Source organism: Gouania willdenowi, chromosome 7, assembly GCF_900634775.1.
Source record: "Gouania willdenowi chromosome 7, fGouWil2.1, whole genome shotgun sequence".
Classification (NCBI taxonomy): domain Eukaryota; kingdom Metazoa; phylum Chordata; class Actinopteri; order Blenniiformes; family Gobiesocidae; genus Gouania; species Gouania willdenowi.
Window position 1 is genome coordinate 2,677,442 of NC_041050.1, and position 22,207 is coordinate 2,699,648.

The 22,207-nt window shown below is 38.1% G+C and overlaps 1 protein-coding gene across 3 annotated transcripts in view; it reads right to left on the reverse strand.

Annotated features, from left to right (window-relative positions):
- Positions 1–657: 657 nt before the first annotated feature.
- The window catches only part of nfatc2a (nuclear factor of activated T cells 2a), a 36,411-nt gene continuing 14,861 nt past the window's right edge, over positions 658–22,207 (reverse strand). For 2 of the 3 annotated variants that reach the window (XM_028453510.1, XM_028453508.1), the window contains exons 6-10: positions 19,801–19,941; positions 16,067–16,122; positions 15,846–15,978; positions 12,730–13,392; positions 658–2,084 (exon numbers count right to left, since the gene is read on the reverse strand). In XM_028453510.1, coding sequence (XP_028309311.1) covers positions 2,029–2,084; positions 12,730–13,392; positions 15,846–15,978; positions 16,067–16,122; positions 19,801–19,941 — 1,049 coding nt within the window. In that variant the 3' untranslated portion in view covers positions 658–2,028. The remainder of the gene's footprint in view (positions 2,085–12,729; positions 13,393–15,845; positions 15,979–16,066; positions 16,123–19,800; positions 19,942–22,207) is intronic. The other variant, XM_028453509.1, reaches the window with a different exon arrangement.

Genomic DNA, 22,207 nt, shown 5'->3' on the forward strand with positions numbered 1-22,207 from the left:
AGGTTTAGATTTAACATTCACATTTATCATTTAGATTTAGATAAACATTTTGGTTTAGATTTAACATTCACATTTATATAAACATTTAGGTTTAGATTTAACATTTACATTTAGATGGACATTTAGGTTTAGATTTAACATTTACATTTAGATGGACATTTAGGTTTAGATTTAACATTTACATGTGAAATTTACATTTGTTTTTCATGCGTACACATTTTTAACAATGATATAGAACATGCTGTTTTAAACACATTTCTGTCTCAAATGAAAGAAAAATTAGCAAAATGTTCAAAATTTCAGCTATGAAACAGTTTTTAAATTTGGCACCCCATACACATAAAAAAATGAAATATTTTATTTACATAAACGCTTTAAACAATAAAAATAAAATGTTGAAACAAAATTTCAAAAGCTGTAAACAAGTGACATACAATAAATTAAATATAAAAAATTAATAAGGCACCGCACAAAAAGTGTAAATACAAAAAATAGAAACTGGTATTAACACAGCAAATTAAGATAATGGCACAAAAAAACTTTTTTTTCAAGGTACCTCGAGTGGTGCATTCTGGGATCACATCAATCTAAGGTAGAAAAACAGGGAGACGACAGTCACATGTATTGATGATTGTTTATTTATTGCTGTTTCAATGGATACAAAAATAGCGTAAATAAAGAGTCTTTTTAAAAGCACAAAAGTGACTCCAAATGAAACATTACAATGAAAACTATCAACAGAGAAAGCAAAAAAAGACTATAAAATGAGCTATAATGTGATTTTTTTTTCTTTAAACTGTGAAATAACAACAAAGAAGAAACAAAGCATTAGCAGTAAATATGTCAGGATTTTTAAAGGTACTTATTATAGAAAAAGATGTGTTTTATACAAAATCACAGTAGGACAGTGAAGCTCCTACTAAAAAAAATAAATGTACATATATAGGGACGGCATGTGGGTACACGTTACATTCATTTGGAGAAATGCCTGACTTGTGCTACGCTAACGATGCTACGTTAACTTTCTGATTCAGTCTTTGGTGTCATTGCTTTTTATTCAACATTCCTGTTTATCACGTAAGTGGCACTTTTGTGGAGTTTTAAGATACTTCATTTCACAGAGTTTAAACACTATTATACAATTGAAACAAATGTTTTTATCAATGTGCTGGCTACATTAGCATACTAGCAATAAAACGACGTATAATCTGCAAGCATTTACGTCTGCATAGGAGTCTTTTAACAAAACGATTGTCAGTTTGCAACTATATAAAAACAAAAATAAAAACACATACAGTTAGGATTGTTTGTCTGAGACTTACAATCAATATAAAAACTAATTAAAAAGAAGAAAGTTGGATAGTAAAAGCTATAAGTACACTTCAAATTCTCTCACTTTGGCTCTCGTAAAATGATGAGTTTAAAAATAAACTAAAGGTTTTATGCGCTGTGCGCAGAAAATACATGAAAACTAAACAGAATATAACATTTTTTAAACACAACAAAAACAAGACAGTATTCACAAATGTATAAAACTTATTAACATACCCCCTGTTTGGTAAACACAGTGCATTCTGGGAGCTGAAATGTGCACTGGGTTATGATTAAGGCAACTGGAAAAGTGCACTTTTTAAATGAGATGAACGTATCAGTATCATTCAGACACTTTGGTTAAAAAAACAACAAGGAATCAATAAAATAATACAGAAGGTTTTTGGTCTCGTGGCCTAAATTCCACGCTCGATCGACAAATACTAAATATGAGGAAGGTTTGCGAGTCCGTTCATGATTGGATAACTGTGTTTAGTTTACGAGTCGCTGACATTCAGCTTTTAAACAAACAAAGGCTTTGACTGGTTGAGTTCTTGTGTTTGCACTGCGTTTATGGCAGGGAGCTGATGTTCTACCTCCAAATGTGGAAGAGTAGATCTGATTATTGGTGAACATTTGTCTTCTTCTTCTTCTTCTTCTTCTTACTGGAAGGATGAGGACCGTGTGTGTGTGTGTTTCCTCCTCGGGTCCCCTCCTCTATGTTTGCCCTCTGGCGTGAACGCCCGTCAGATCCATCCTGATGATCTCATTCACTGGAAAGCAAACAAAAGACAGACCTTTTAGTCAGAAACTGTGTTCATTCGATATTAATCGTCCACACAGTGCAGTGACTTAGACATGCTGGCAAACACTGATAATAATTGAATGTGATGAATTAATTAAACACAAAATGTTGCTTGTGAAAATACATCGAAGATGGATAATGTTAAGAATGTTGACTTATAGAGAGTATCACCATTTTTAAATGCAAGATAAAAAGCCTTTTATTCAGTCTGGGTTTTATGTAATGCTTTATGATTTTTAGGGCTTTTAATTCTAATGTTTTCATGTTAATTTTGATATTTTGTGTTTTAAAAATTCTTGTTTAAACCTCTGATTCTTTCTTATTTTGTCATCTTTTTAATTATTTTATTAAATTACTTCTGTGTGCATTAGTCTCAAAACCTTTTTTAATCAGTTTTTTTTACTTTTGTCAATCACATTAGCAAATTTCTGTGTAGCACTTTGGTCTACAATTCAATTTAAGAAATGTGACATATAAATAAAGTTTGATTGATTGATTGATTGATTGATTGATTGATTGATTGATTGCTAATTTTAAGCTGTTTTCAAAGACTTTTCATGTTTAATGTTTTACCTGTAATATTCAGTGGACTTAATTATAATATCTTTTGGTTTTATTAAAGACCCATCAAAGCAATCACCATATGCCTCTGAGGAAGACGAAACATGTCAGGAGATCAAAGTAACCTTCCTGAAAAAAACTTGTCTGAATAAATAAAACTTAACATAACTTTAATTAATCATTAGTTAAAAAAAAAAAACAACTTTAATTAATGAGATGAGTGTTCCCACTGATCTTCCACTAAACAAGCCACACTACAAAATTCACTCACACGTGCTGTCCCTTACGGGAGAAAAAGCTAAAAGTGGCGCATATTGTGCAGCTGTTTGTTAATAAATTTCTCCGTGTTTTTTGTATTACAAAATTTAACCCAGAATTGTTTTTCTTGGTCTGACTTGATTTCAATTCAAAATATCGCCATTTTGAGGAAAAAATATTGAGATATAAGTTTTGGTCCATATCGCCCAGCCCTAGTATACACCCGAGTATTTCTCACATACTCAATCTTTCCATAATATCTAAAGTAGTATGTTTAGCGTGACATTTACAACACAGACTCTCCATAGATTTAACTCTGAGTTTTTTTGTGTTTTGAACGTTCAAGAGAGATAAATGAAGTTAGGGCTGAGCTGTGGACGGCAACACCAGAGCTACACAGGATACAACTGAGGTCCTCACAATAAAAAATAAATCCTGGTGCCGCTACTACGTCACCTCTCCACATATGCCACTCTGTCTGTTGTTTATATGGCAACTTGGGCCTGGACGGCTACTGTGTGTATGTGCGTGTGTGTGTGTGTGTGCACTGTGAGATATCATAGGGCTGCTTCCACTGCGCCTCGGGCCACTCATTAGAGTCAGTGAGTAATATAGGAATTTCAAAGGCGGCCAAAAAGGCTTTTTATCCTGCAACAAGCCCATTACATACAGAGCATAGGGTGGCTGTGAGTTTTAGTAACCGTGGTAACAGGCTCCGTCACGGTTCCAGGCTTTTAATGGTCGGGGTCACAAAATATCAGCAGCATTGTTGTGGAAAATAGCGTCAGCGTGTGTCAGGAAGCTAATGACAGAGGTCCTTAGGACACTAAATATGAAGCTACAACCGTCAACTGCATGGATTTATATTTTAAAATGAATGTGGACAGCATCCATTTCTGCTCCCATGGTAATGAGAGAGATTCTACTCATTGGTTACAACACTGTGACTTTCGATCCCACCCAAATGTTTCTGAGTGCAGCTGTTTTTCCGGTTCGTCTGACTTCAGCCCACGGACAAATACTAGTTTGGTTAATTGGAGACGTGAGTTTTGGAGATTTGAAGGGATGGATGTGGGTCTATTCAACATGAAAATATTCTACCAAGCTTTTCAGAATACATCGTGCATCACATGTCATTGTTTGGGACAACGTAGCCATACACCAATGGATAGCCGCTTATTACGCTGAAAGTTGTGTCAAGCATTCAACATGCTGATTACTGGTGTATATGATAACTGTAATGTACTCACTGTAGCAGGAAAATGGTTCCCTTTAAATCAGACGGATCAAGGAAAAAATAAATCCTGCCCCCAGAGGTGGAGAAACAAATTGTAAACTTGTATCATTTATCATAAAATAAATCTTTGCCATTTATATCAATTTTTAACCCATAAATGGCATAAATGGCCAATCAGTGATCATAACCCATTTATTTCCTATTATATTTCCTCTCCCATAGGGAGTATATCATATATCCATTCCTACGTTTTAGTGCCTAATTACTGTTTTCCAGTTCCTTAAAGTTATTCCTAAGAAGACCAGGAACATTACGGTGAATGGATTTGGACGTCGCACTTACCAGGAAAGGAGAAATGGGATTTTGAATATGGCAAATGAACAAGGAAGACTCCTTGAAACAGGAAGTCTATGCTACCATGGCAACCCTCTGATGCCTTTAACCCAGGGGTGTCAAAATCATTTTAGTTCAGGAGCCAACAATGGACCAGTGTGGCCTCAAGTGGGCCGTAGATTTTAGGTGGAGGAAACATTTTTGTCCCTTTGTTTTAAATAACAGCTCAATTCACTTAAAAAAATATTGATTTTGTCACAAATTGTTGTGTAATTTAGAGGAATTCTGTGGAATTGTTTGTGAGAATTTGCAAGATTTGTGGAAATAGAGTTGATTCCACAATTTGCAAATAAAAATGACCAAGTACTTTTTATTAAATTTACAGCTTTTCCAACGTCTCTCATTCTTACCAGGAAAGATTACGTAGAATAGTTTTAAGGCTACTTTCACATCGGTTTAGTCCTGGACTGGGTTCGACTGGGCAGAGGACAGCTGATCATTTGTTCGCATTGGTTTGTCTGGGTTTGTGTTCAGAGAACAACTTCTGATCCGCTTCAAACAGCCTCTGGTGCGGTTCCATGAGCTAACCAATTACTGTAACCAGTTCCATGAGCTAACCAGTTGCTGTAACCAGTTACTGTAACCAGTTACTGTAACCAGTTACATGAGCTAACCAGTTACTGTAACCACTTACTGTAACCACTTACTGGAACCAGTTCCATGAGCTAACCAGTTACTGTAACCACTTACTGTAACCAGTTCCATGAGCTAACCAGTTACTGTAACCAGTTACTGTAACCAGTTCCATGAGCTAACCAGTTACTGTAACCACTTACTGTAACCACTTACTGGAACCAGTTCCATGAGCTAACCAGTTACTGTAACCAGTTCCATGAGCTAACCAGTGGAGGGGTCGTTACTGGAGTAGAAACTTCTCTAGGCAGAGAAACAGAAACCTGAAGAAGAGCTTCTCATCTATGGGTCAAAGAGAAACTTCTTCCTTCTCCGTTTGTTTTTTACCAACATTCAACAATGAAGCAGCATTAAGTTGTCCTGTTTTTGGTGGTTTTAAAGCCCTGTTTTTGATCCAAGATCGATTGTGTTCACGTCGGTTTCGATTGAAAATGCTTCGAACCCGACACAAACAATCGCTCTAGAATGCGATAAGTAACACCCGAGACCAACAGAAACAATGGCTCTAGAATTCACCAGTTTGATCCGCTCTAGACTTTGTTTGCGGTCACACTGACCAACTAGGACAGATCCAAGTTTTAACCGCTCTATGTTCCGTCAATGTGAACGCACCCTAAGTTGAGTTGTCATTGTCCTTTGGGTTCTGAGTATCGCTTTAAAGTCATTTTTTCATTGAAACACTTATAATAACGGTGATAGAAATGATGGAAAAGTTCTTCCATTTAACAAACTGAACCTTGTCTTCATCCATCTTTCTGCTTCTCTATCTGATCATTTGCAGATGTGCTGACGCGGCTCACATTTACACACTGAGCTCCCTGCTGTCGTCACAACATCGGCTTCCCTGTTTATCTTAGAGCTCGGAGGAATTCCCTCTGACACCCAGAGCCTTAAAGAGACTTTCATCTGCCTCCACAGTATAAAAACAGCAGCAGTGCCATAGAGAGGCCTCACGCGTTCAGATGAAGGCTTGGCACCGCCTCGCAGGGAACATTGAGCATGGTGTGTTTAATGGGCGTGCGTCTGGCTCTTTAGCTCCACACCAACGTTTACCAACGTGCGGTTTAGGGCGAGCTCGAGGGACGCCCTTGTACAGTAGCAGACTCAGTCATATAGCACGCTGCCTGCTGAGAGCTGGAATGTGTGTGTTTGCTGGTCCTCAGGCGAGCTCACAGTGTGCACATGTGTAAAAAACACACTCTAGGTTTACTGTATGTGTAACTGGTTTAACTGGAGTGAGGGCTTTGTGGGATTATGGTGACACGTTAAAGAAACAAGTTACCACCAATCGGAGCTCGTTGTGTTTCAGTGCTTTAGGAAGGGACATGTTTAAATCCAAACAACATTTTTATTTAAAGTAGGGGTGTCAAACTCATTTTAGATCAGGGGTCAAATATGAAGTGGTTTAATCATAATTGGGTCACAGTGTTTAGGCGAGATGTGGGATGTTGAGCAAGTCCCTGAACCTTAAAAGTGGTGGAATAGGTTTATAAGGACCAAAAATGTCTTGAAAGTGGATAGAAATGTGAAAAAAATGCATTCAAATTTGATCAAGTAACAGAATGGTAAAAATAACAGAAAATGGGCTCAAAAATATTTTGATTTTCTTGAAATGATAGTCAATTGTTCTAAAAACCTATGGCAACCACATTTATTTATTTGAATTATATCCACCGTTACCCAGGAAGTTTATTATTATTAGAGCCATTGTATATAGTTGTCTTAAAGATGTAAATCCTTGTCTTAATCAGAAATGAAATGGGTTAAAAGTTAGCAAAAATGGTGGAAAAGGTGGTGAAATGGGATTTTAAAAACCACAGAAATTGGTTACAAGTTGCAAATTAAAGTGGTCAAAAAAACAGACACAAAAAGTGGAAAAAAGGTTTTAAAGTGTCAATATTGGAACAATTGGTTTAAACGGGTAATGGGCATGACAAATCATGAATGTGGTTAAATTGGCAAAAATAAGCATGAAATATGGTTAAAAGAGGTTAAAAGTGACAATAATGGGTCAACATATGTGATATTGGATGGAAAAGTGATGGAAATGTCTTGAAAGTGGAAAAATGTAGAGAAGTGTCAAAAATGGGAGTAATGTAGCACTTATAAGAATAAATATATATGGATGATAATCTTCAGAATTGAATGGTGCCCTAAAGTCACTGAAAACGCACCTGAAATAATGAATGAATTACATCTTATACATTGCAGTGTTATTTACAAGCTTTAGTTCAGTGTTCAACAGTGAAGCCTTTTAAATGAGTGTAATTCCCGTGCACAGGCCTGTTGCTGTGTGTGTGCTTTATCTTTCCTGCCCTGATCTCAACCCACTGGAACATGTTCACTGCTCCAGTGCCTTTGGGCTTATTATCCCACACCCTCCACAGTCGCCAGGTTTCAGCCTCCGCACACTAATCTACAAGCAGGAAAAAAATGTATTTGTTTTTCTACACTTTAAAGAAATGAAGCTTTAACTCTTTTAAAAACATCTTAATCAGATTAATTTTTTAATTAATGAATATGCTGTAAACTGAGAGGTGCTACAGGTTCAATAATAGTCCTCTAATACAGAGATTCTCAACCTTGGGGTCAGGACCCTATTATGGGTTGCAAGACACTGGGAGGGGGTCGCCAGGTGCCTTCAATAAACTAAGAATATTTTTAGAACAATTTGAACCGACCTTTGCTTATTTTTACCGTTTTTCCGCACCAACACCAAACTTGTCATATTTTTGTTCCTTTTAATGCATTTTTGCTACATGTCGCACATTTTCACCCATTATTGTCACTTTTAACCATTTTTCACCACATTTTACGTTTATTTTTTCCAATTTAACCAATTTAATTATTTCTCATGCCCATTATTTGCCCCACACTTTTTGAGTTTTAATAAATTTATGAAATAATTATGAAACATCAAGTTACTTGTTCCCTGTTATTTAATTTCATACGTGCACTGAATTTCCTCATTTGTTTTCTTAAGCTTTTTAGCACAAATTGAAAAACAATGTATCATTATTACCTGCACTTTTAAATCAGTTTTTTTTTTTTTTTGATGACTAGTTTAATCTAATTTTTGATTAAATATGAAAACATTTCTGCATTTTTGTTGTTGTTTTCTGTATTTTCCTGATTATGTTAGGCTTCATATTCCTTCCAACTTCTAGAATTATGATTTTTGGGGATTTGTTTTGGAGGCCACAAAACACTACCACATGTGGCCCCCAGGCCCCCAGTTGCCCATGTCTGCTGTAGATGGTAAAGTTAACAGATTGGATCAGTTTGGTGATTATTAGTTGGAGTAGAAATCTTTCCACATAGTTTGGCAGATGAAGAGCCCCTTAAACAGTATCTAACATACATATACAGTAAACATACATAAGTCCACTCAAAGCTAGAAACACCTCTGCATTTTAACGTTATTACAATTTACCACAGGGCTTTCTGCACATAAGTAGTAAATAATAAGTGTGAGAGCTCTAACTGATGAGAAACTACATGCATTACTACCCGCACGCCCGTCTGCACACACACACACACACACACAAGCTTTCAATTCTCACTTTAGATGTGACACTGTGATCGACCTCAACACTAAGGATGCAGCACCCTGTTCTGAGGTTTGGACTGTATTTAAAAACACATTTAAGTCATTTTTCTCACTGCCTGGTTTAGCTTTAAATCATAGGAACTCCCCTTTTCATAACCACAAAGCTCCAAAGATGATTTATGGGGCGATCTGTGATAAGATAGGGGGGACTTCTGGAACATACTAGAGTACCATAAATTAAGGTATTGCATTCATGCATGTGGTATTTACAGGATGGTTAAAAATGTCATACAAATATTTGATAGTAGTAAGTGGTATTCTTTATGTGAGTGCTTTATTTTATTTCCAGGAAAGCAGTGGGTTCACTGTTAGCATTTAAAATAAAATTCAAGCGAGTGCAGCAGGGTCATTTCATGTCAGTCTCAAAGAATTCAGAATGTGTATTTTTTTTTACCAATTGTTCCGTGATTATTCAATTGACACACTGTAAATTTAAAAAAAATTCAATATCCGGGAGTGGTGAAATAATCCAAAGTTGGGGTCCAAAAGTGAAATTAAATAGTCATATAGAGAAAATTTGTTTTAAATCCCAAGAAAGACAAACCTTTATACTATGAATTAAAACAGAGATCAGAGTTTTCGTACATTCCCACATGCAGTTATGGGCCAATGGAAAAAGTAAAAAAAAGTGTTTTTCTTGGATTTCCAGAGCGTGTCACCCTAGAACCAATGCATATATGTGACTAATCATTAGTGATGTGAACAGTCTATGTTCATAGCTCTAAGCTGATTAAACTACAGAGAGCTGAGACATATGCTAAGTTGTTTACTGAAAACCAAACATGTTCCAGACCCAAACACACACTCACTTTTTTCCAATTTTGAGGAGCTGGCATGTCCACCAGATAGAATGTATAGTAGATATTTTTATATATTCTGAGAGAGTAGATGGAACTGTATTACTATACAACATGTATCTTTCCTATGTGATGTAGTTATTAAGATATTAGAAGCTAAAAATGGAAGAAAAAGACACAAAAATTGACACACACCTCCCTCACTAAATTGTCCATATCTCAAAAAGTATTCATCCGATGAAACTAAAAATGGACAGTGTGCCTATTGAATTATCAAGGAACGATATGTAAAAATGTCGTATTTTTTTTAGACTGAATTGCCCGCAGCAAGTTCAAGTTGGGAAAGGGTGGGTCATCGTCACCTTTTGATGTTGGAAGGATCAAACAAGGCTCCGATTTGACTGTTTCTCCGACTCCTTGTTAATTCACTAACTCAAAGCCCTGTTGCTGTTTACTGCGGCGGAGGGAAACCCTGCCTGCTCCATCCAAAAAACACAAATTCCACCTCATGCCATTTTTTTTTTTTCTTTTTTAATTTTTTTTCCATTGCACAAGAACACACAGGTCCTTCCTTTTTCCTGCACAGCCCGTCCTACTACTATCTTCCCAGGATCAGGCTAGGATTTCAGGAGGGACAGCCGCTGCAAATAGGAACTTCTTGTGCCAGATTGGCAGCGAGTCAGGGTCGGAAAAAAAACGCTGAACCTCTGGTGGGCTTCGCCGCAGAATCGAGGGGCACGAGGCCAAGGAAGGGCCGCCGCCAACTATAACAAACAAAGAGGCTTTCCCCAGTTCTCCCAGGCAGCACGTTCCACTGTTTGACAATGGTTGCCATGGAGGTTGTTTTTCACTTCATAACAGTGTCAACATGGCCAGGCGGTCCGGACAGTGACACTTTCTTCTTCTTCTTCCTCTCGCCGCATGTTTAATGCACGAGGAGAGGAAAGGAGCTCATTTCCTACGCCAGGCGAACCCCTCGACCATCAGTAGGAGGAAAAGCCCAAACCCTTTGACCTCCGCTGACAAAGAAGACGAAAACTAAGGACAAGACAAACACCGGGAGCTAATCACCTCAACATCAACCATGGTTGAGTTTAGAGAACCTCAAAGTGCCCCCAGAAGAAGAAGAGGCTGAACCTTGAAGCCTGACATTAATTCTAGTCAGAGGGTAGATGTGAATAAACATATGACTCATGATGCCTGTTATTTCCACCTTGAATGGAACATATCTACACCTCCTGGCAAGGGTTGTTTTCACATCGCGAGCTTGATCAGTTTGCTTTGTTCAGGACAACACTATAGGCGAGAGATTAACTTGATAAAATACTGTAAATATCCTTGAATTGTTCTTCACGAAGCCTTGTCAATGCATTACTTCACTAGAAGGAACTCATACCGTAAATATCCATCACTCACTTTCTCTGCTTCTATTTGTTTAAGCTACACAACCACAGCCATGAATTCACCATCACATTTATGGTTCATCTATAGCAGTGGTTCAATCTCAACCTTTTCCACGAACCCCAAAATAAAGGTGCCATAGAGTGGGGACCCCCACTGTAGCTGAAGGTGGTTGAACACAGACATGAACATTGAAGAACAGTCATGTGGAGACAGGACCATCTATAAGGGGGAATAAAGGGGAGAGATTTTTGGGGTCCATCCATAAAGTCAGTAAAATGATGGTCCATTGTTCTATGAATCTGTGATAACCACATTTATTTATTCATCTGAATAATATCCACTGTTATCCAGGAACGTTTATTATTATTATAGTCATCTTAAAGATGGAAATCCTGGTTTTAGTCAGAAATAAAGTGGGTTAAAAGTGACCAAAAATGGACAAAAAAGTGGGGGAAAAAAAGGGTTTAAAGTATGGGGAGGGGGGTTAGGGCAATGCAATTTAAAAAGTAGGAACATTTAGTTTAAACTGGCAAATAATGGGCATAAAAAATGATAGTTAAGTTGACAGAAATAAACATGAACTATGGTGAAAATAAGTTAAAAGTAACAATAATGGGTTAAAAGTTGGCAAAAATGGTGGAAAAGGTGGTGAAATGGGATTTTAAAAACAACAGAAATTGGTTAGAAGTTGCAAATTAGAGTGGGCAAAAATAAAGAAAAAGTGGTGAAAAGGGTTTAAACTGTCAACATCGGAACAATTAATTTAAACTGTCAAACAATGGGCATGACAAATCATAAATGTGGTTAAACTACAAAAACAAGCTTGAAATATAGTGAAAAGAATTTAAAAGGAGTCAAAAGTTACTGGGTTTATTATTTTTCCATCCAACCATTCTGCACCATCCTATCCTTGTCCTTGTCCATGACTCAATGAGGAGAAACGAGTCCGGGAGTCACCGACCTGCTTTACCTTTGCTTGTTCAGCCTACTGCTTTTTTATTGCTTTTTGAATAATATTTTTGGGTTTTCTTATTCAAACAAATTTTCTCAGGAAATTTACTTTGACCCCCTGACATGTTTCAACTGCCTTCCTCAGAGGCATCTGCTGATCGCTTTGATGAGGACACGGCTAAGCAAAGTTGTCTGAATAAAAGAAAACCTTAACACGAGTATAAAACTCATTTTAGTTCAGGAGCCAAATATGGAGCAGTTTAATCTCAAGTGAGCCATAGATTTTATGCAGGAAAACGAGTAATTTCAACATCAACAACGTTTCACATAAAAAAATTTAAATATTGTTGAGTTTTATTTACATAATTCTTTGTTTTCTTTTTTACTTCAGAAACTTTAGGTCACGTTCTTCAGTTTTTTCCACTCTCCGCCATTCTTCTTCTTCTTCTTCACTGTTTACGTGCACAAAGTTGGTGGCTCAACCCTGCCCCTAGCAGTCAATGTAAGGTACTGCAGCAGAAAGAACGCAAGAAGTGGCCGCTGGCTGAATTTTATTTTTAATTTATAATATTAAACGAAGCATGGATGATACAAAATCAGCATTGACAATTTTTTGTGGTCGACGTTATCGATTATGTCGACTAATCATTGCAGCCCTAAAACAGATGAAACATAAACGAGGGTTTTTTGGTTGTGTTTCATCACATCTCTCTCACACACAGCCCACTGCACTGAATCACTCACTCAGAGAATAAAAGCATGAACTTACACTCACCATCATCTAGGTAGGCCTGGTCCAGGTTCTCCTCTTTCACCGTCACTCGTCTCGGTTCGTCTCCTGAAGAATCCGCCTGCCCGGCCGGTGCCCGTTCTTTCTGTTGCTGGATCACAGTGGGGTAGTGCTGCGGGGTGGCTACGCCCATCTGAGCCTGGGGAGGTGTGGGCGAGTGGGCGGCTGCCGCTTGTGGGGAGTAACCTTCGCAATAGACGATCTGCTGGCTGTCTGGAGGAGGAGGAGGAGGAGGAGGAAGGTGGTGATTGGTTGGAGAGAAGTGGATGATGGACGGGTGTTGCCCAGAGCTGATGGAACCCACGGACTGGGCGGGAGAGCCCGTGTGGACCAGGACGGACCGATGCTGGTCAGACACCATCCCGCTGGTCTGCCAGACGCCGGGTCCGCCTCCCCCCACGCTTTTGCCCCCACGTGAGAAGACGATGGCTGGGCTCTGCTGCTGGAAACGAAGGTCCTGGTTGGGAAGGCTGGAGCTCAGACGCTGACATGAAGCCATTCCTGAAACCAGGCCGTTGTCTGCGAGGACCCCACGCTGATTATGGTAGTAGGCATGAGGGGATAAACCCAGAATCTGAGGCATGGTGAAGCCCATGTGGTCGGATTCATACTCATCGATGGGCTCCGTCTTAATGGGTTGAGCTGTGTGAGAATAAATATGAACACTTTATCTGATCCTTTCTCACTCACATTCTCGTTGAAAGCTGCTAAAACCATAGTGTAGGCCTCACAGATCAATAAATCTAACAAAATTTACTAGGAATGTCATGGTGTTCATGATATTGCGATACCGCGGTATTACAAGTGCCTCGATATCATCGTGGTTATGTCACGGTATAAAATAATGAGCCGTTTTGGGTTGGCTGTTTCAAAGTAAACTACAAGTACCACAATGCTTTGGGGCGAGGCCATAGGTTACAGGCAGTTGATCTCAGCTAGCAGAGCGAAGTAGAAATGAACGATGCAGCGGCGCAAAGTCAGAGGTGTGAAAACTTTCCGGTTTCACCACATCAACAAACCATAAAGGAGAAAAGATAATTATCGTACTGTGAGGTATTAAGATATTGTTACATCCCTATCATTTACTCCAAAAGAAAGGAAAAAGGCTGAAATTACTGCTTGAAATTTTTTGTCTATGTCTCCAATGTACACTCAGTTTTCCTGCATTGCATTGTGGGATTTGAAGTCTCAGCAGTTTCACTTCAGCTTCACCAAGATTTTATAGTTTTTCCTCACCAAAACAAGAAGGACAGTAAATCTCTTGACACCTTTTTTTGTTCTAGTATGTTCCCGGGATTCCCCAAGATTTGAAAAAGTAGTAAAAACTTCTATGCATACATCTCTGCCACGTCACATCCCAGAATGCAATGCGCAAAAATGTCAACACACAAAGCGTTTACGATTGAGACATGAAAGCAAAAATTTCAAGTGGTAATTTTAACCATTTTCCTTTCTTTTTGGAGTAAAGGACGTCTAGGAATGACACTATGGGTTTATGTAAAAACAAGTTCTGATGAACTACGGCCGGGCCCGCGGAACATCTCCGCACCAAATAGCATGTACCATGTTCCCGAGAATTCAGTTAAATGACTTGGTTCCACTTAAGGCTGGGATACACTGTGCGATTTTTTCAATCCTTGTACTCAGCTCCAGCTCCAACTGTGCGACTCATGTGCAGAGCCGGAATGTGGGCAGCTCACGATGCATATTCTCACACTGTACGGACCGACACTCTGACACGATCTGACTGCTCATACTGTACGTTCATACACGACACGTCGGGGTCTTGTTTACGGAAATGCAACGTACAAATTAGAAGAAGAAGAAGAACTCTGAAGGGTCACCATTAAAACAGGCGAAGAAGAAAAACCCTGAAGTGGAGAGACGCTCGCAAATCTCAGCAAAAAGAGCTTTAAAAAAGAAAAGACGGTGATGTGGTGGACCAGGAGCTGGCTGGACAGACGTGGGCATGACAGTCCGTCAATTTGACAGCGGTCCTACGATGTTCGCGCATGTGCAGTGTGAGTGTTTACGGTAAGCCGGTCCGTGGCACTGCTTCAACAGTGAGATACCCACACGAGAAGCAACTGGATTTCAAACATGCTTGAAATCCTTACGACCTACGATTGCTGATCGGGAGCTGGTCGTGAGATGTTAATCACTTCTCGTGACCCCATGTATACTACACGATGCATGACACATGAGCCCACAAAATAGTCGCACGAGTTGAAAATAGGCTCAAAATGGGCCAAAAATCACACAATGTATGCCTGCCTTTAGCAAAAAAATGTCTCCAAGAGGCTCTTGACATCCGCTCATAGAATATCCATGTCAAATTGCAGCCCAATTCAATGAGCATTAACGGAGGAATAGTCATTTGAAAATCGGGGGCCCCCTGGCGCCCTTGTGGCACATACGGAGTAATGGCCCCCATTCATATGTCAATGATTTGGTAGCACCAACTGTCGCAAAATTTGCCTCATAAATAAATGAGAAAATGACTTGAGAGGAAATTGCCAGAGAAAGGGTCGAATTGTGCAAGGCATAATCGTAATCTCCATTGAATTACCTTTGAAAGGATATATCACACGACTACATTCCCATAAATTTGGAAATTACCGGAAATGGGGGGTGGGCCCACGGGCTCCGAAGAGCTCCGAACGTCTCATCATATTAATTCATAGATTATTCACACCAAACTGCATTCCAATCTAACAAAAACTAACAGAGTAGTAATTTGAAAAATGGCGCCCCCGTGACACGTACGTATAAATTGATATGTGCCAATGATTTAGTACCACCAATCGTCGTAATATTTGTCGCGCAAATAAATGACAAATCAACCTTCATTTTTTTTCCTTCTCCCTGGCCCCCAAATCAAAAATCGAACTCTGAGCGTCGATGCGTACACATCCATAGATTATAGCTACCAAATTTCAGCCTGATCCGTTCACAAATAACAGCAAAGTAGCGATTTTAACAACAACAAGAACAAAGTGAGGGCGTTTTGAGTCCGGCAGCCCACCTTAAAAGCAACCATTGTTGGTCGTAGCTTTAATATAATGATATAAAGAGGCTAATGGGCTGATCCTTACATGTGAGGCCTGTGTAGGTGAAGTGCTGAGGCTGGCTTCGTTTCCTTTTGCCGTTGATAACGTAAAAGTTGACTTTCACTGGATGAATGATGGATGTATCTCTGTAAGGCGGCACCTCCAGAAACAACATACTCTGCAAAATAAAAGCATCCCAGCAGTGTGTCATGATACTGAAAAGTTAAGTTTAAAAAAAGACAGAAAAGGTGAGGAATAATACCCACAGGTTGACTCTTGTCTTTGTCCACTGTTGCTTCCATCTCCCACACTTGCTGCCCATCTGTAAAGAAGCACAAAGCAGGAAAAAAAACATTGAAAAAGAGTCTTTTTAACTACAGGAGACATGGTCGATGTCCAAATGTCTCAGAAGTTGTAGACATACTAATATTAGTGACAAAGAACATTCCACATCTTACATTTGAGCTGAGCAGACTGTTCTAGTTTGATGTTTGGAAAAAACTTCTTATGCAAAGGAATGTTTTCAAATAAAGGTCCATTGTTCTATGAATCTGTGATAACCACATTTTTTTATTTGAATAATACCCACTGTTATCATCCAGGAAGTTCATTATTATTTGCCCATTGTATATAGTCATCTTAAAAATGTAAATCCTTGTTTTAATCAGAAATAGAATAGAGTAGCAGTTTATTGTCATTGCCCTGTAAGGTACAATGAAATTCAGGAGGGCTCCCGCTGAGCCGTGCACACAAAAACAATAAAACACAGGAATAAAATGGGTTAAAAGTGGAAAAGGTGGTGAAATGGGATTTTAAAAACCACAGAAATTGGTTAAAAATTGCTAATTAGAGTGGGTAAAAACTGACAGAGAAAGTGGAAAAAGGGTTCAAAGTGTCAATATTGGAACAATTATTTTAAACTGGTAAATAATGGACATGATAAATCATAAATGTAGTTAAATTGGTAAAAAATAAACATAAAATGAGATGAACAGAGGTTAAAAGTGACAATAATGGGTCAACGTATATGCAACATTAGGTGGACAAGTAGTGGAAAGGGTTTATAAGTGCAAAAAAAATGTTATTGGTTTGATCCATCCATCCATCCATCCATCCATCCATCCATGCATTCATCCAAACCACTGTGTGTGTACTCTGGATAGAGTAAGTTGGGTAATCAGTAACTTATGAGCCTCCAATAGAAAACCCAGTTTGTAAGTACATGTGTAACGTGTTTATTATTTACTGTGAGTGGATTGGTTTTCAAACGACCAGACTTTGTTGTTCCTCTTTCTGTCTTTGTCTCACTTCAAACACTCGATGTGTTTGTCACCTATTCAAATGCAGCTCCATGCACTCGTGTAGATAAAACCTCTACAACCACTTCCTCTTACACTGACAACTGCATCCTAAAGATAGACGATAGGTTTGTATTTATACCCTCAACGCTGACAGAGGGACTAACTGTGTAATTGAGCATTAATTACAATTATGGTGTAATTATAATTAAAAAAAAACTGTTGTAATATAATTAAATTGGAATTGAGTTTAGATAATTGATTTTGTAATTGTAATTGCTGTGAAATTTCTCTAAAATTGCCAATGAATAGTAATTGAATGCAAAACGAAGGAACAATGTTACAGTTCTATGTACAGTTCTACACATTTGTAGTTAATTATTAAAATATGGTTCATATCAAGCTTTCCCACACACAAAAAGGGCTCAGACGCCCACACCAAAAATATGAAAACCTATATTTTCATTGATTAGGAAGCCTAACGAGGAAACCAATAGATAGGAAATAAATTATTACGCATTAATTACACATTATTACAGTACCTTAATATAAAGTGTTACCGAAAAGGGTCATTTTAACCGTAATTGAACATAGGTAATTGAAAACGTAATTGTAAGTGAAAAATGTAACTGACCCCAACCCTGTGGAAGTGAACTCCACATGTTTAAACACGTGCTGCAGAAAGCTTAGTGTAGGTTAGTGTAGGTGGTGAAAACCTTGTGTCAGATTGAAAACACATGGTTGAAATGAGTCAACAGGAGGACGGGGGATTCCACACACACTGCCAACTTTTTCCCCTTGATTTTATTTTTTTATTTTTTCATTTTAATCAACTCTCTCCACTTCTCCTGCAAAATGTGATGACTACTGCTTTCTTGGCATGCGGCTTTGTTTGCGTTTTGTTGCAACCCTACACCCAGGGATACCCCTGACTTGTTCTCCCTGTGGAGATAATCGTGTGTGGAGGTGGAAAAGAAAAGGGAGGAAGTTTTGGAGCAGGAGGAGAAAGCCCTAGCATCTTGGCTTGAGATGCTTTCCTTTTCCTTTCTTTTTCCTTTCCTTTTCTTTCCTTTGTACAGCTCTGCTCATCTGCGTCCAGGTTATCCCAAAGCCAGAGGCAGCTGTGTCTCAATCTGAGGGATTTCTCAGTTTGCACGCGTCCAGAACATTGTGTCAGAAACTCTCCAAAACAACGGCAATCCCTCTGTGGGAGCTTTCATGTTCTTTTTCCTGTCTTACTCCATTACCGCCCTGTGTCGTAACACAGTGGCAGGGAACCCCGCTGGAGCAGAAAGGAAAAGAAGCCGAGGCAAGCAGCTTCGCTCCAACTTTTATTTGCGGCAGGCTGCTGGGACGGCCTTTAAAAAGCTACTATGGCACCGCCACGGAGCGTCTGAGTCACAAAATCAGACAAATGTGAAAGTCTTTTCAGACACCAAACAACCCAGATGAACCAGAACACGAGGTTTGACACTTTGCTCTGTTTGAATGAACCTAATAATGATACAAGACATGACGATGGGAATGAATGAGAGAAAAAATGCTTTCATAAACCCGAATAAAAACTTAAAAGTTATCATTGTCGTTATTTTGTGAGAATAAAGTGGTAATTTTATTAGATTAAAGTCATGCTATTTCAAGATTTAAGTCACAATATTTTGAGAATAGAGTCAAAATTTATGTAAATAAAGCCATAATTTAATTAAAGTCGTAACGTAATGAAAATAAAATCGTACTTTTATGAGAATAAAGTCGTACTTTTATGTGAAAAAATTCAGAATTTTATGCAAAGGAAGTCTTAATTTCATGAAAACAAAGTTGTAATTTCATGAGAACAAAGTTGTAATTTCATGAGAACAAAGTTGTAATTTCATGAGAACAAAGTTGTAATTTCATGAGAACAAAGTTGTAATTTCATGAGAACAAAGTCTTAATTTCGTGAGAATAAAGTTGTAATTTTGTGAGAATAAAGTTGTAATTTTATGAGAATAAAGTTGTAATTTTATGAGAATAAAGTTGTAATTTTATGAGAATAAAGTTGTAATTTATGAGAATGAAGTTGTAATTTTATGAGAATAAAGTCAGAATTTTATTAGATTAAAGTTGTAATTTCATGAGAATAAAGTTTTAATTTTAATTTTATGAGAATAAAGTTTTCATTTTAATTTTATGAGAATAAAGTCAGAATTTTATTAGATTAAAGTTGTAATTTCATGAGAATAAAGTTTTAATTTTAATTTTATGAGAATAAAGTCGTAATTTTATGACAATAAAGTTGTAATTTTATGACAATAAAGTTGTAATTTTATGACAATAAAGTTAATCTCGTAAAAAATTATGATTTTATTAAGAAATGACTTTATTGTCATAAAATTACAGCTTCATTCTTGAAATATTACGACTCTAATCTTGAAACATTTTTTTTATTTTAATGTGGCCCTAATTCGCAGTCGTAAGAAGAAACTTGATGTACAGACTGATTTGTCATGTTATCATCACACCAGGGTGTGCAATAATAACACTTTTTACACAGTGCTTTACACACACACTGTTAAGTAACAGGGAGTTTGCATGTTCTCTGAGTTCACGTCACAACTTGAATAATCCACTTTTTCACACAATCCTTAAACAAAGGGTGAATGTGCCCATGTGTTAGCCCTGTGTGTGTGTGCATGTGTGTGTGTGTGTTCTGCTACACTCACCCTGTGTCTTCTCGGTGAAGATGACCTTGGAATCAGAGCTGAAGTTCTGTCCGGTGAGGATCATCTGTTGTCCACCCAGAACTGAGCAGCTGTCCATGTCCTGCTTCTCCACCATGGGGAGTTCATGTGCTGAGCGCTGGGCTGCAGGGGGGGGGGGGGGGGGGGGACACACACACATACAGTCAGTCCATCTACTATCATGATGGGCTTTTAAAGAAACATTTCTGATGATAAATATGTTTGATATTTATTGGAAAACCCCCAACCTGTGCATGTTGGAGGTTTTATATTATTACTGTATATCATGTCTGAGGAGTAACTTCAGCCTTCAAAGAGAGAGACTGAACTTCAGGAGGAGATGGAGAGAAAATTTTAGTGATTCACCAAAATTCTGGCCACTGAAAATTTTCAACCCAATATATATATATATATATATATATATATATATATATATATATATATATATATATATATATATATTGGTATACTTTTTATTTAAAGCTTCATTTTGCACTGTAAACTGTTCATATATTGTTTTGTTTTTTTAAAGTAGTGCAAAAGAAATACAGATTTTTTTCCCTGACATGATAAACAATGATGTAATCGTGATTACAATATTCATTAAAATCATCATGATTATCAGTTTGGCCATAATCATGCAGCCCTAGGAGCATGTTAGAGCTAGCACTGTCTGAGAGTCCATGCTAGCCGCAACATGTTTAGCATTGAGGTGCTAGCTGCTACATGGTTAGCATTGAGGTGCTAGCCGCTACATGTTTAGCATTGAGATGCTAGCTGCAACATGTTTAGCATTGAGGTGCTAGCTGCTACATGTTTAGCATTGAGGTGATAGCTGCTACATGTTTAGCATTGAGGTGCTCGCTGCTACATGTTTAGCATTGAGATGTTAGCTGCTACATGTTTAGCATTGAGGTGATAGCTGCTACATGTTTAGCATTGAGGTGCTCGCTGCTACATGTTTAGCATTGAGGTGCTAGCTGCTACATGTTTAGCATTGAGGTGATAGCTGCTACATGTTTAGCATTGAGGTGCTCGCTGCTACATGTTTAGCATTGAGATGTTAGCTGCTACATGTTTAGCATTGAGGTGCTAGCTGAGACTAGAAGAGCTACGTGATCAGCAAACTCTTTCTGGCACAATTTGCACACTGAGCTTTAGTTTTTCATTCTGTGTTTTTCGTTTTGTTTTTTAACTAAAATTAACGCCTACAAAACACAGGAACAACTTCTCCTCTGTTCTCTTGTGTTATAGTCTGTGCATCAGTATTATGGGTTTACCTGGAACACATGATATCAGAAAGGTTCTAGGCTGCAAAAAAAAGAGATTAACTGCGTTATTTTGTTTTTCTCGAGTTATTTTTCTGTGATTAATTAATAGCAATTAAATTGTTAAAGTTGCAGCCCTACTTTTCAAATGTAAAACATTGCACTTGCCCTTTGTTTTCAATGATTTTTACTTTTACTTTGAAAGGATGAACTACTAAAGCCATTGATGTATCATATGGCCCTCTTACCCAGCATTATACTGTATAGTGTTGGTGTGTTCAACTTTAAAAGCTTATTTATCCGTGACAGACGATCAATGACGAAGCTTTTCAGACTCATGATGGATTTATAGATTTCCAGAGCTGTCTGTAATTGGACGGCAGGAAGGAAGTGAGGTGATAAAGTAATAAACACGAGGCGTCACGATGACGTCATACAGCGGTGAGAACATATGGCACACACAGGGTTACAGTGTTGACCAAAGGCCTTTCTGTTTTAATAAAGACCCCACACACACGCACACACACACGCACGCACGCACACACGCACACGCACGCACGCACACAGCTATAACAGAGCTGCTATTTTTCAAAAATGTCGTTGTGCTTTTCTTGTACAATGACAAATAAAAGGATTCTGATTTAGATTCTGATTCTGATTGCGAAAAGTTGCAAAATCCTTCGTTATGGAGAACCACGTTGGTCCTTTTTTAAGGCTAAATGCTCAGTAACAACGTTGGTTTCCACCAACCTCATCCAAACATTTTTTTACGAGTTAAAATGTAAAAAAAATAAAGATGATTTAGAAAAGAATGGGTAACACTTTACTTGGTTTGATACTTAATGCTGACATTACGCAGTCATTATCTTCTCATTAGCATAGATAAGGTGTCATGAAGGCCATCATGAAGTGTCGTTCGCTAACCTTTGGAGCTATGTTGGCATTTTTTAGGTTATGTGGAGGGATCCAGTGGGGTTAGGTAGGATTAGGGTTAGGGCAGGGGTGTCAGACTCATTTTAGTCCAGGGGCCAAACATGGACCAGTTTAAACTCAAGTGGGCCACAGATTTTAGATTGTGCCCTAGTTTTTAATATCATTCCCTGCCGGATCTTAAAAATTAT